Below are 12816 nucleotides of genomic sequence, written 5' to 3' on the forward strand. Positions count from 1 at the left end.
CCCCTCTTTCTTTTTGTCTCGATAGAAGTTAACGCAATCTCGATTCATCGAGCTTTCTGGACTTTGTCTCGATAACTTCTCGACAAATTCTCGATCCATCGAGAAACTTTCTATCTGCTCAATAAATCCTCGACAGCTTCTTGATCTGTCGAGATCCACTTGCATGCATTGTTTTTCACATGTTTTGCATATTTCTTTTTATATTGTCATCCATAGAATCTTGTTTCATCACATTCATGCATTTATATGGATTCTTTGTACCCCCTTGATTATCTTTATATTTCTCAGGTGAAACTTTCTAGTTTCTTGTACCCTTTGTCAATCATGACAAAAGGAGGAGAAATTGTGGAGAAAATGTGATTTTTTTTTTAAGATTCTACATGTTAGGGGGAGAAATACATGCCTTTGTAAGGGGGAGATGTGTTTCATCTTGCTAGGGGGAGCTTCTTTTGGCTTCTTCTATTTGTACACCAGTCTTGTGACCATGTTTACATACATTATGCTTATCTTGATATATATTTATATGATGATGTATGTCTTCTTCACCTACCTCTACATATGTTGTTTCTTTTCTTTCTTTATACACATGTTTCTTTATTGTATGCAATCTTTTATTTCTGTTTCACACTAAGATGCTTTGATGAGTTTTGTTTAAAGTGTTTCAGAAATACAAGTTGTCAAAGTCTTCCATGCCATGAACTCTCTTTTTGCAATTTTTTTCAAGAGTTTGTGTTAGGGTAGATTTTATTGTATTCAACAAGTGATTATGAGTTGAGTGATTTATGACTTCTCTCATATGTTCATTTGTTTGTTATGGTTTTGTCATGGATTGCCAAAAAGGGAGATTGTTAGGAACATATGTCAAATATAGAATTGGTTAATCTTTTGACAAAATGCACTTTACTTGTAAATGGGTAGATCTAGGATGTGTTTAATACTTCAAAGAACAAGAGTTCAAATCTAGTATTAAAGCCATGCAAATCTGTCCAAAAAACGAGTGAAGAAGGGTTGTTCATTAAAGCTAGATAGATTCCTAACAGATTCTATCGAGGTCTTGACAACTGCTTGACAGATAGTATCTATCGAGGTTTAATGAATCTCAATAACTACTCGACAGATACTATCTATCGAGGTCTTGACAGCTACTTGACAAATACTATCTATTGAGAATTACGAAATCAGAATTTTCAGATCTGATTTTCGGCCCATATTGACATGTATGTGCAGGGTTTCTTTTCTCACAACTCTAGATATATATAAAGCTTATTTTAAAGACCGTCACATATGAAAATACAAGGAGAACACATGCAAAAAGTGACCGAGTGCCTTATTCTCTCTAGAAGAAGTTATTGCGTCTTTACGCCTTAGGGTTTTGTAATAAAGTGCTTCTTGATCTTCATTGATGATGAAGTGAAGAACTATGTAGTCAACATCTTCTTCAAATTGGTGAGTTAGTCACGTACTGGGAGCTGTACATCATTGGTTTGTCACGTACTGGGATTCGTGCAAAAGGGTGGCGTTCATATATTGAAGAGTTCAGAGGTTCTGAAGTGGTAGAAGGTTTCTACTGTAAGTTCATCTACAGGGATTGTAGAGACTAGGGACAAAGGTTTTGTACTAGATCTAAAACTTCTCTTTACTATAGTGAATTGCTTTTAGGGAAGGTTTCCCCCCAGGTTTTTTACTGTGAAACTAGTTTGTTTCATTGGTTTTCCTTGGTCATCATATCTTGTCTTATTTACTTTTCTGTTGTGCATGATATTGACATGATATTGATGTTTGTTTGTTTTAACAAGATTTATTCATAATAAATCTAATTAACAACTTGGCTTTAAAACTTATTAATTCTATCAATCAGAGTCTAAATTTCCCAACAAAAAGGATGGCACCAAGAAGGGAGGAATGCCTGATAAAGGAATTCTCACGATCACGACGACAACACGATCATTACTCTAGGAATTATACATGGATGGGACCGCCAACCAAAAGGGTTTTGGGGTCGGATTATTCTAATATCTCCCGAGTACATAACCATAGAGTGGTCACTGAGATTAAGCTTTCCAGACACCAATAATGAAGTAGAGTACGAAGCATTTCACGCGGGCCTACATGTAGTAAAGAAATTGGAGGCAAGGCAGTCGAGATGTTTTGCGATTCAAGGCTCATTATGGGGTAGGTGGTAGGAGAATTTGAGGCCAAAGACCAAAAGATGCAATGGTACCTAAGCCAAGTGAAACAATTACAGTCGAGCTTTGAGATATTCTCTATAAAGCAAGTTCCCAGGAGTAGGAATGCCCATGCTGACTTGTTAGCAACCTTAGCCACCTCATTAGGAGAAGGTGTACCAAGGATTATAATGGTAGAAGACTTAGTGGCATCTAGTTGGGAGGACCAAGTCCCAATTGGAGTAAGTACAATACATGTTGGCCCGAGCTGGATGGACCCAATAGTATCACTCTTAAAGGATGGTACACTGCCCGAAGATAAAACCGAGGCCAAAAAAATTCAAAGAAAAGCACCATGGTACTAGCTCTTAGAAGAATAGAAATTGTACAAACAATCGTACTCTAGGCTGTACTTGTTGTGTGTTCATCCTAGGACAGTAGAAGCATTACTGGAAGAGCTCCACAATGGAATTTGTGGTAGTCATACCAAGGGAAGGTCTTTATCACATAGGGCTCTTACTTAAGGATAGTGGTGGCTTAGCATGCAAAAGTTTGCTCAAAACTATGTTAGAAAGTGCGATCACTGCGAGAGCTTTGCCATAAATGTTCACCAGCCAGGAGGGACCTTGAATCCCCTTACCAGTCTATGGCCTTTTGCACAATAGGGCTTCGACATAGTTGGGTCATTCCCAAAGGCAACTAGAAACCAAAAATGGCTCCTTGTCAGGATTGATTACTTCATTAAGTGGGTCGAGGTAGAGCCCCTCTCTAATATCCAAGACTAGGACGTAAAGAGATTCATTTGGAGGAATATCGTCACACGATTTGGGGTCCTACGTACTCTTATATCTGAAAATGGTCTCCAGTTTGATAGCAAGGCTTTCATAAGATACTGTTATGAGCTAGTCATAAAAAATAGATATTCTACTCCAGCCTACCCTTAAAGCAACGGATAAGCTGAGGCCACCAACAAGGTTATTATGAACGGGCTAAAAAAGAGGTTGGATGAAGTAAAGGGTAGATGGGTAGATGAGTTACCCCATATCCTATGGGCATATCATACCACATTGAGGAGATCAATTGGAGAGACCCCCTTTTCAATGACGTATGGTCCGAGGCAGTCAATTCTTTAGAAATGGGTTTCCCGACGATAAGAACTGACCAGTTTGATAGAAGCAAAAACGAATAGCTCCTCTTTGCTAACCTGGACTTGGCTGAAGAGAGGAGGGAGATTGTTGCTGTTAAACTGACCCATTACCACCAAAAGCTCAGACAATGATACAACAGAGGCATCAAGGCAAAGGCATTCGTATTAGGGGACCTGGTCCTAAGAAAGGTCGTAGGGAACACTAGGAATCCTACATGGGGAAAACTCGGGCCTAAATGGGAAGAACCCTATCGTATAACATCAGTGGTAGGAATAGGTGCTTATCATTTAGAAGACTTGGACGAAAACACTATCCCACGGCCTTGGAATGTAAATAACCTACGAAGATATTATTATTAATGAATCATATTGAAATTATTCAATTTTTGTCTTACTCTTAAAGTTTTACTCTTACCAGCATCTTCATATTATTCGTTTTGCTCAGGCTAAGTGTTAAACAAAACCTCGGCTATGTTTGACTTCTCGGCTCACATACCTTAGGTAAATTAACTCTTACAAATGGAAAAAATGGCTAAGTATTAAACAGAATTTTGGCCATGTTTGACTCCTCGAGTCACATGCCTTGGTAAATTATCTCTTTCAAAGGGGAAAAAAATGGCTCTAAGTGTTAAACAGAACATCAATCATGTTCGACTCCTCGAGTCACATGTTTTGGGTAAATTAATTCTTACAAAAGGAGAAAATGACTAAGTGTTAAATAGAACCTTGGACATGTTCGATTCCTCAGGTCACATGCCTTGGGTAAATTAACACTTGAAATGAATCAACAAACTTATAACCAATACAGTGTGGTGGACATGCACTTAAAAAAAAAAAAAAAAAAAAAAAAAAACCCACACAAAGGACAAGATGCAAATACAAGCAAGTATCAGTCAGATAAAAGTAAAACTTTCATCATTTAGTAATCATGGGACAAACAGTACAAAAAAGAGGTAGAAAAGCCTACTAATTAAGCTAAATTACAAAATTGGAGCAACTATTGTAAAAGATTTAAAAAGGCCTATCCTATCCTCTAGAGTTTTTCTTTTTACTCCCTAGCCTTGTCCCCTTTCTCCAATGGCCTTTATCGTGGCTCTTCTTTTCAGGTGCAGTTTGAGAAGTTGGTTCAGTAGAGCTTGCCGCTGGGGCGGACGAGCTGGCTTCGCCGCTAAGAGCAGAAGGGTAGACAATCTTTGATGGATCTCTGAGCTTTGAAGATGAGTCCACCCCGGCAGCATTAAGAGCTTTAGCCCAAACTTGGTAGCAGAACTCTCGACCTAAATCTCTCATTTGGAGGGTAAGGCTGGCTGAGGTCTCTTTCTGCCCTAGTACATAGGCAGCTTGTTAAGCCTTGGTCAGTTCTACCTCTTTCCCTTCTAGTTCTTTCCGTTGGAGTTCAATCTTCTCTTTAGCAATGGCCAACTCCTCATCAACTTTCCGAAGTAGACAACGTTGCTCCTCAGCCCGTCTCTTAACACCCCCTCAAGGCAGCTTCAACGCTTTTTCTTTCCTTCTCGGCTTCAGCTAACTTAAAGAGGGAGTCCTTGTATTTCTTCTCAACATCAATCTAAGCCTTAGCGGCGGCAATTTGGCATGACTCCTCTTCCTTGGATTTGGAAATGGCATGGTCCACCCACTCTTCAACAATGTAGGAAACTTGAACTGCCTATATATATATATATATATATATATGTATGTATATAAGGAAGAACAAGAGATTATGTTAAAAAAGAAGCGATATGGGTTTGGAGCTCAAACACGGGAACTTACCACAACCAAGTTTCTCTTCAGAGTAAGGAACACTTCATGCTTCTTCAAATTCCAAAGCTCCTCCATATAGGGAAAGAGTAGAGCCTGCTCAATGGAGTCAGCCACATATCTAGCTCTCCCTTGTTGAAATTCTTTATTGGAAGAATTAGAAGGGAGAGGAGCCCGTCCAGTACCAATGAGAGGCTCTAGACAATAAAAAAATTTTAAAAAAATTATTTTCTTTTCTTTTCTCTCACGTTCCCTTTCTTTTACTTATTTATTTTCTCGTCCCTCATTTGCAACCAAACAAAGTGTAAAGAGTCGGGGTTGGGCTGCTGGGTTGCATGCGTGGAACCACGTGTAGAGTGCTATTATGGACCTATGACCTATCCACTGGTTCAAAAGGGACTGTTTTTATTCAGATTCGAAAAGCCAGATATTATACAATCTATTAACATAATATGGGAAATGCTAACGAGTATCCTAAGGGTATTGGTTAATAATCTATTTAAAGAAAGTTTTTATGGGAAATGAAAAAAAGTAATTAATACTTTGACAACTTTTTTCATTTCCCATAAAAGTGGTATCAAAACTTTTCTAAAATGGATTATTAATAGGGCACTCGTTAGCATAACCCATATAATATTAATACTCTCAGACAACAGACTTGGTACTTTCCTCCTTAAAAAAAAAAAAAAAACTGAAAAAACATATCCCAAAATTTACGAGGCACGAGCTTCCTCGCATCTCTTTGTCTTGGACGACGTAGTGTCAAAATGCCACGTATTCAATTTTCATATGCCCTCCATTGTTTGCATATTTTTACTATTTTGTTTGTTTTTTTAATACAAATTTCTAGTTCTACCCCTCTCATCCCCAAATTTCTTATCATTTTTCGGCAACTTTATGCTCTGTTTGGATGTTGGGGGAAGGAGGGGGAATAAAGTAAAGGGAGGAAGGGTAAATTAAATTACCTTATTTGGATGTTTTTTAAGGAATGAGGGAAAGAGATTTGGATGGATTCTAATTACTTCTAACCCTTAATTTTTAATTCTCCCAAATTGAAAAAATTTGGAGGGAGAGTAAAATAGAGAAATGCTTAACCAAATAAATGGCTCAATTTACCCTATCATATTAACAAAATTACAATGTTCTATAACGTTAAAAAAAAAAAATTGTAACCAAAAAAAATTCTCTCAAACTCTTTCAGCTCTCTCAACTCACTCTCTCTCTCTCTCGACTTTTTCACTCTTGGACTGTCTTTCACTCTTCTCTCTCACACCTAGCATTCTCTCACAAAGGTAAACTCTGTTTTCATTTCTGTTTCATGGGTTTCTTTTGAGTTGAATCAAATAACTATGTTCTTATAATTGTGATTTTATTGGATAATTTCTTATTAATTGTGATTTTATGGGGGTAATACATGTTATTTGTGAGTGGGTTTCGAATCTGAGGGCTATTTTTACTTAAATTTTAAAGTTTCAAAGTATTGCTCATAAGGTGTTTGATAAAGTGCTTGAGTGGGTCTAGATTGTGAACTTGCATAAATTTGTATCTCAATGGTGATTGTAGCTATATATGGATCTGTGTTTCTTGTTTATTTTTCTCTAAACACTTGCAATCCTATTAGTTCATGATATATGGATGAACTAGGTCTTTGTGATTGTGTATACAGTGTAAGTTTGATTTTATGGTCAAGTCTTTAATGATTGGTTTGTATTTGTGATTTTTATTGGGTAATTATATATCGGTGTTCCATATATATATATATGCTGAGGCCCTGTTGCCTTAACTTTGTGCCACAATATAGCAGGCAAAGCCTTGACAGCTTCCAAAGCATCCTGTGGGTGTTCATCTTGGAAAACTTTATTAATCTGGTCATGTGATGTAAACAAAACTTAGCTTGTGCATCATTATTAAAGTGGCTTGTCTGGCTGTGATGATAGAAGTACTAATCTAGTTATGTATGCAAGACCAAGAAGCTATGGAGAATATAATATGATTATATGTATATTTCCGCATGAATATGACATTCAAGATTTTTGTTTGATTGTTTGATTGATAGCAGTGAAAGCACTTGCATAAACATGTAATTTAACAATTATATTTGAATTTAATGGATTTGAGAATATGTAAAGTTGAGCATGTGTTTAGAAAACATTCAGTGGGTAGAGTTAATTTTGCCAGGAATTTGTTGGTTCAGTGAGTCAAATTTAGTATCTCATTTGGGTTCCACTTCAACCTAGTCCTAGTCACTTGCTTCAATTTTAAGTTCTATCTGTGTCAATGACTTTTTGAAACATTCAATCCTTTGAGTAAAGAAATTGTTCACTCACAACAGTAATTAGTGATTTCATCTTGTTAGTCTTCTTGCTGTCACAAATAAGTGCACATTGCCCTATTATAAGTTTTGCTAGAACAACTCCAAATGCAAATACATCAGTTTTGGGGGTCACCTAGAGCTCCTTCACGGATCTTCACTCAAATTAGTATTTGAATCGTATGGTTTGTTTAATCTTTCAAATTTAGGCTTGCTGAAAGAAACTGCAGGTTTAAGAGAATGTAATGCCATGAGTACTGCTAGAACTTTTATGCTCTTTTTGGGTTTATTTATGATTGAATGGTTAATTGTCATTATTCTCAAATTTGGAATAATTTAAAATTTTCTGTAGTTTGCTTGATGTAAATTCTGTTCAATGAAAATTTTAAAATTTTCTGTAGTTTTTGCTTAATCTGTGATAAGGATAACAGATAAATACATGCTAATACAGAATATTACATTTTTTATTCTGCTAATCAGCTCCAATACAGCAAGAAGCATAATTCTGGAGCCAGTATTGAAGAACCAGTACATAATTTCTACATATTGAATGGGCAAATATGCTACAATGACATAAACAAAGGAAACATGCTAATAATTTCTAAACTTCAGGATCCAGCTAGAGGATTGGTCTGATCCTTCTTATAAGTCAGTGCGTTTCTTTTTTGTTGGCATGGTTTCAGGTAGTTACTTCCTTTCTGCATTTGAGGGGCCTGTATCATTTCAATACCCTAGTGTTCACATCAAGTGAATCAAGCTACTGAAACTACAGGACATTTGTAACTCTGACCTTGTCGCTGCCTGCTTATTGGGGTTTTCACAGATAGACCTAATGCACCAAAACAGAAATATTGGCTCCTCGACCTTCCATGACTGGAGCCTTGTTTGGTCAAATTTGGTGTTTCATCATCAAATAGTTGATTGGAGGAAGATGGTCCTGCCACATCATCTTCAATAAAAATACCTTTTTGTTTGTCTACTGAATTAGGGGAAGAAAGTGATGATTTTGAAAATGAAGATGAACGAGAACAGTGTGGCACAGAAATTATGAGGCACGGCCTGCATAACACCATGTACTAGCCCTGAAGCAAATCTTTTCTTTGCAAATTTTTTCCTTATTTCAATTATTATCAATTAAGGATGGTGTTTTTTTAGTATAATAAAAAAGGAAAAAAATATTTAATCATAAACCAATATTGATTATTTAATTCACATAAAAAAAAAATATATATATATATATATATAAAATTACATGTTATAGTCATAATTATTTAATCTAACAAATTAATCATAAACCAATTTTGTAAGTTCATTTTCAAATAGGGGTAAATTTGTCTATTTAAAAATATTTAATCATTTCCTCTCATTTCCATCATAATTTTTAAAACATCCAAACAAGAAGAAAGACTAATTACTTTCCTCTCCCTTAATTTTAAAAAAATCCAAATAAGTTAGAGGATAATTATTCCCCTCTACTCTCCTCCCTCTCTAAACTTCCAAACAGACCATTAATAAAGCTGCTCCTCCCTAGTCCCTTCACCTAATTTGATATTGGTAAATTTTATTAAATAATAAAATCATTTCATATGAATGATTCTTTTGAAATGAGATTAATGCATAGACACATTCTCCAAATAACAATAATAATAATAATAATAATTAATGCATACACATTAGGATGTTAATAACTTAATATTACAAAAACTTCATCTAGTGTTCATATTCACTCTTATAAAATTTGATTTTTTTTTTGGTTTGGATTAAGAGATATTATCGAATCCTATTCTTAGAGTCTAGACTAGTGGATGTAATTAATTCTATATCTTCTTTAAGCAACTATCTAAGTTTTTTCCTTTTTAATAATAAACACTAAAAAAAATAGTCGGTCAATTGTCAACATCAATTATATAATTGGGATTCCAAATTCTAACCTTTTATCATAAGCATTTAGGTTAATTAAATATTTCCTTAAATTTTAAGAAAAGGGTTTTGATATGTGAGTTTTTCAATAGCACTGTTTGTGGCTTTTTTTTTTTTTTTAATTTATTTATAAGAATACTAAGTATTTTAATGCACACACAGGAAGAGAGGAGAAGATTTTAAAGAAACTGACACTGATATTTAATATGCAATAAATCATTAAATTCATATTTTGACCTTAAATAATGTGGTTGAGTAGCTTAAACAAAATTCGTATAATAAAAATCATCTCAATAGTTTCACATTTTTCTTATCCTAAAGGTAAAAGGCTTTAGTATAGAATTGTAAAAGAAAAAACAAGAGAGAGTATTTATACCAAAGTATTATTTACTAATATTAATATTTTAAAATTCATGTGTTACTATTTGGAATAGTTATTCTTTTGTTTGTAATTTGATAGGTACTAAAATAGGTGGCCTATTAAGAAGTCTTCATGTTGCACTTGTTTCTTTATTATATGGTATTGATTTTCCTTTATTGACTAATACTTTTGTTCTACTACTAACTCTGTAACTCGAACTCTTTCCTTTTTAGACTCCCAAGAACTTTATGCATGAGACCTTTGGCTGTTATATCTTGATTGAATGAATGACTTTCTATCATTTTTACTAAAAAGAAGAAGAGATGGTTTTTTTTAAAATTACTTGATTGACACTGTTGGGCTAGAACGAAAAAGAAAAATAATCTAGCAAAGCATCAAAAATATAAAATGGCAAAAAGTAGGGGCCAAACAAATAAGTAGTTTATGTTGGGCTAGAGCGGAAAAGAAATAGATAAATAATAAATAAAGAATCCTATCAAAAAAAATAAATAAATAAAAGAAGGAATATTCCCAAAATAAACCAAAAAAGTATGACTAGGACGACCAGTAAAGCAAAAGATAAGCATCCAAATCCTAAAAAAAAAAAAAAAAAAAAAAAAAAAAAAAAAAAAAAACCACAAATCTAAAATCTGACCCATTGGATAAGGACCTCCCAATTCCATTCAGTGCCACCTCATACATTTTCCCTGATCTAATCAATAATTCTATAATAAAGCTTCTCCGTTTGAAAAGGCGTTCTATCCATTAATTTATTCTATTCAAGTTTCAACAATCATTGGTTTCGAAACCCACCATTTCAAACCTCTCTGCCTAAGAATTTAATTAAAATCCATTTGCCGGTTCCTCCCATTGGATTCATTTCCAAGCAATAACCTTGCTGCTAAAATTTTCCTCTATTTAAAGCCAAAAAAAGAAGGAAGATTTGGTGGTATTGTGCTTTGAAAAAAAGTTTTTATTTTTTATTTAACAATGGCCGCTGCTGCTGCTGGAATTATTGGTGGAAATGGGTGTTCTTCTTCTTCCTCTTCTTCTTGGTTTAAGCTGAGAGATAGGCAAAGGAAGAAGAAGATGGCGAATAGGGTTATGTTTTGTTCTGCTTCTTCTGTGATTGATCCTTACAAGACTTTGAAAATCCAACCTGGTGCCTCTGAATCTGATGTCAAGAAGGCTTTCAGACAGCTTGCTTTGCAGGTTTGGTTTAGTTTGGATTTTTTTTTTTTTTTTTTAAGTCGCCTTGGCTTATATTTATATAAATGAAATTTCAAAATTTGATCTTTAAGATTGATTTTGTTTTGTTTTGTTTTTGTTGTTGTTATTTATTTATTTATTTTTTTCATGTCAAATAGAACTTGCTCTGATTGATTTAAAATTGTGTTTCTTTTTGGCACTAGTATCATCCGGACGTATGCAGAGGAAGCAATTGTGGAGTGCAGTTTCACAAAATCAATGAAGCTTATGATGTACGTAATCCAATCCTTAGTAATTTTTGGCTTAATCTCATCTTACACTTGAATATTGATATTTGATCTAAGAAATTTGTGATATTATATATACATATATCTGTCTGTTTCAAAAAAAAAAAAAATTCGAAGAAATTGTGATATTATATACATGTCTGTTACCTTACCTTTCCGATAGTATTGAGAAATTAATAACTACAGTATCACTTTGTAATAAGAAGAGTTATTGAAAATTTCTCTTAAAAGCTTTGTATTGGTTCCTAGCAAAATAAAATTGGATTAAAAATGTTCGATTGGTCAGGTCATTTTTCTGATTAATTTATCTAAACAATAAAAACATTATTATAAGAAGTTTATTGAACTAAAAAAAAAAAGGGATCTCACCCAGACTTTTAAGCAGAAATGGTATAGGTCATGTGAATGCCGTGCCCGCCAATGGTGCATGAGTCATTTTAATCATTATTATTATTATTATTATTTTGTGTTGTGAATAGTTGTGATACCCTATAAAAATAAACAAAAAATATATATAGATTTTGAAAAAAAAAAAAAAAAAAGAGGCATGCTGGGACTGCCACCTACTCCTCACCTTTTGTCCTCACTTTCAATTCTTTGTTAACTTTTTTTTTTTTCTTTTTTGGTAAATATTCTTTGTTAACTATAAATAAAGAAAGAAAAAGAATTTTATCCTTCAACCAAGGCTGTGTGTTTTCTCATAGAATTTAATTTAGTTTTATTGGTTGATAATTTTTTTTAGTAAAATAAAAATTGTACTTTAACCTAATTTAATTGTATATTTTGTGTATGATAGGTTGTGATGAGTAATTTGAGGGAGGAATCGAGTGTATCGAAGATGTATGAGTCTTACTATGAGGAGGATGTTGATGAGCCGATGAGAGGAATGGATGATCCTGATTGGGATTTGTGGGAAGAGTGGATGGGATGGGAAGGAGCAGGAATTCGTGACTATTCCTCTCATATTAATCCCTATATTTAAACCTTCTATTCTAAGCCTTTATGCTTATTGTATTGTATATATTTAATCTTCATCCTCTGTATATATCAATGTTATCTATCCCGTTTTCTGATTACTTAACCGGTGCCAATCATCCATTTATTCTACCTTCTCCTTATCTCCACTCCGTTCCACTAAATTCTGGCTAATATGAAACAAATCATTATTTTGTTTTTCTATCCATTACTTTACTTTCATATTGAATATTATTATTATTTTTTATGAATGTGGTTTTAATTTTCCGTTTATTTTGCTCACGTGACTTTTATTTTTATTTTTTTTAATTGTTTTGTAATCATTATATTTGGTTCTCAATTGGGTCCACAATTGTTATCGCTTATTTGCCTACTTTAGTAAAGAAGGAGCTTCGTACAAAAGAACTAGATGCTAAACTATGCGAATCACGGGAGATTTTTATTTTATTTTATTTTTAAGTATGGTATATTTTTCTATTGAATAGGCCCCTGATACACACCAGCCATAAAACAAATGTGATTTTTCTTTAACTCGAAACTTATGCAACAAATTTTAGATTGCAATTGTAGCAATCTTAGCCTATAACTCCAGTAAAATCTTATCCTTTACTCAGTACCCTAACTAACAACATTAAAATTACCTACTACCTTCTCCATACCTGAACCTATAGTAGAATATTGAT

General features: G+C 33.9%; 1 protein-coding gene and 1 long non-coding RNA gene across 2 annotated transcripts; both read left to right on the plus strand.

Moving 5' to 3' along the window:
• Window positions 1–6284: 6284 nt before the first annotated feature.
• On the plus strand, window positions 6285–8488 carry LOC115992856. Its single transcript, XR_004092699.1, has 2 exons — window positions 6285–6362; window positions 7862–8488. It is a non-coding gene; the product is annotated as an uncharacterized LOC115992856 (long non-coding RNA).
• Window positions 8489–10367: 1879 nt separating this feature from the next.
• Window positions 10368–12335, plus strand: LOC115988665 (chaperone protein dnaJ 8, chloroplastic). The gene is made up of 3 exons (XM_031112260.1): window positions 10368–10874; window positions 11075–11143; window positions 11955–12335. The coding sequence occupies exons 1-3, from the start codon at window positions 10653–10655 to the stop codon at window positions 12138–12140; spliced, it is 477 nt and encodes a 158-aa protein (XP_030968120.1). The 5' UTR covers window positions 10368–10652; the 3' UTR covers window positions 12141–12335.
• The last annotated feature ends 481 nt before the right edge of the window (window positions 12336–12816 follow it).

This window comes from Quercus lobata, chromosome 5, assembly GCF_001633185.2.
Source record: "Quercus lobata isolate SW786 chromosome 5, ValleyOak3.0 Primary Assembly, whole genome shotgun sequence".
Classification (NCBI taxonomy): Eukaryota; Viridiplantae; Streptophyta; class Magnoliopsida; order Fagales; family Fagaceae; genus Quercus; species Quercus lobata.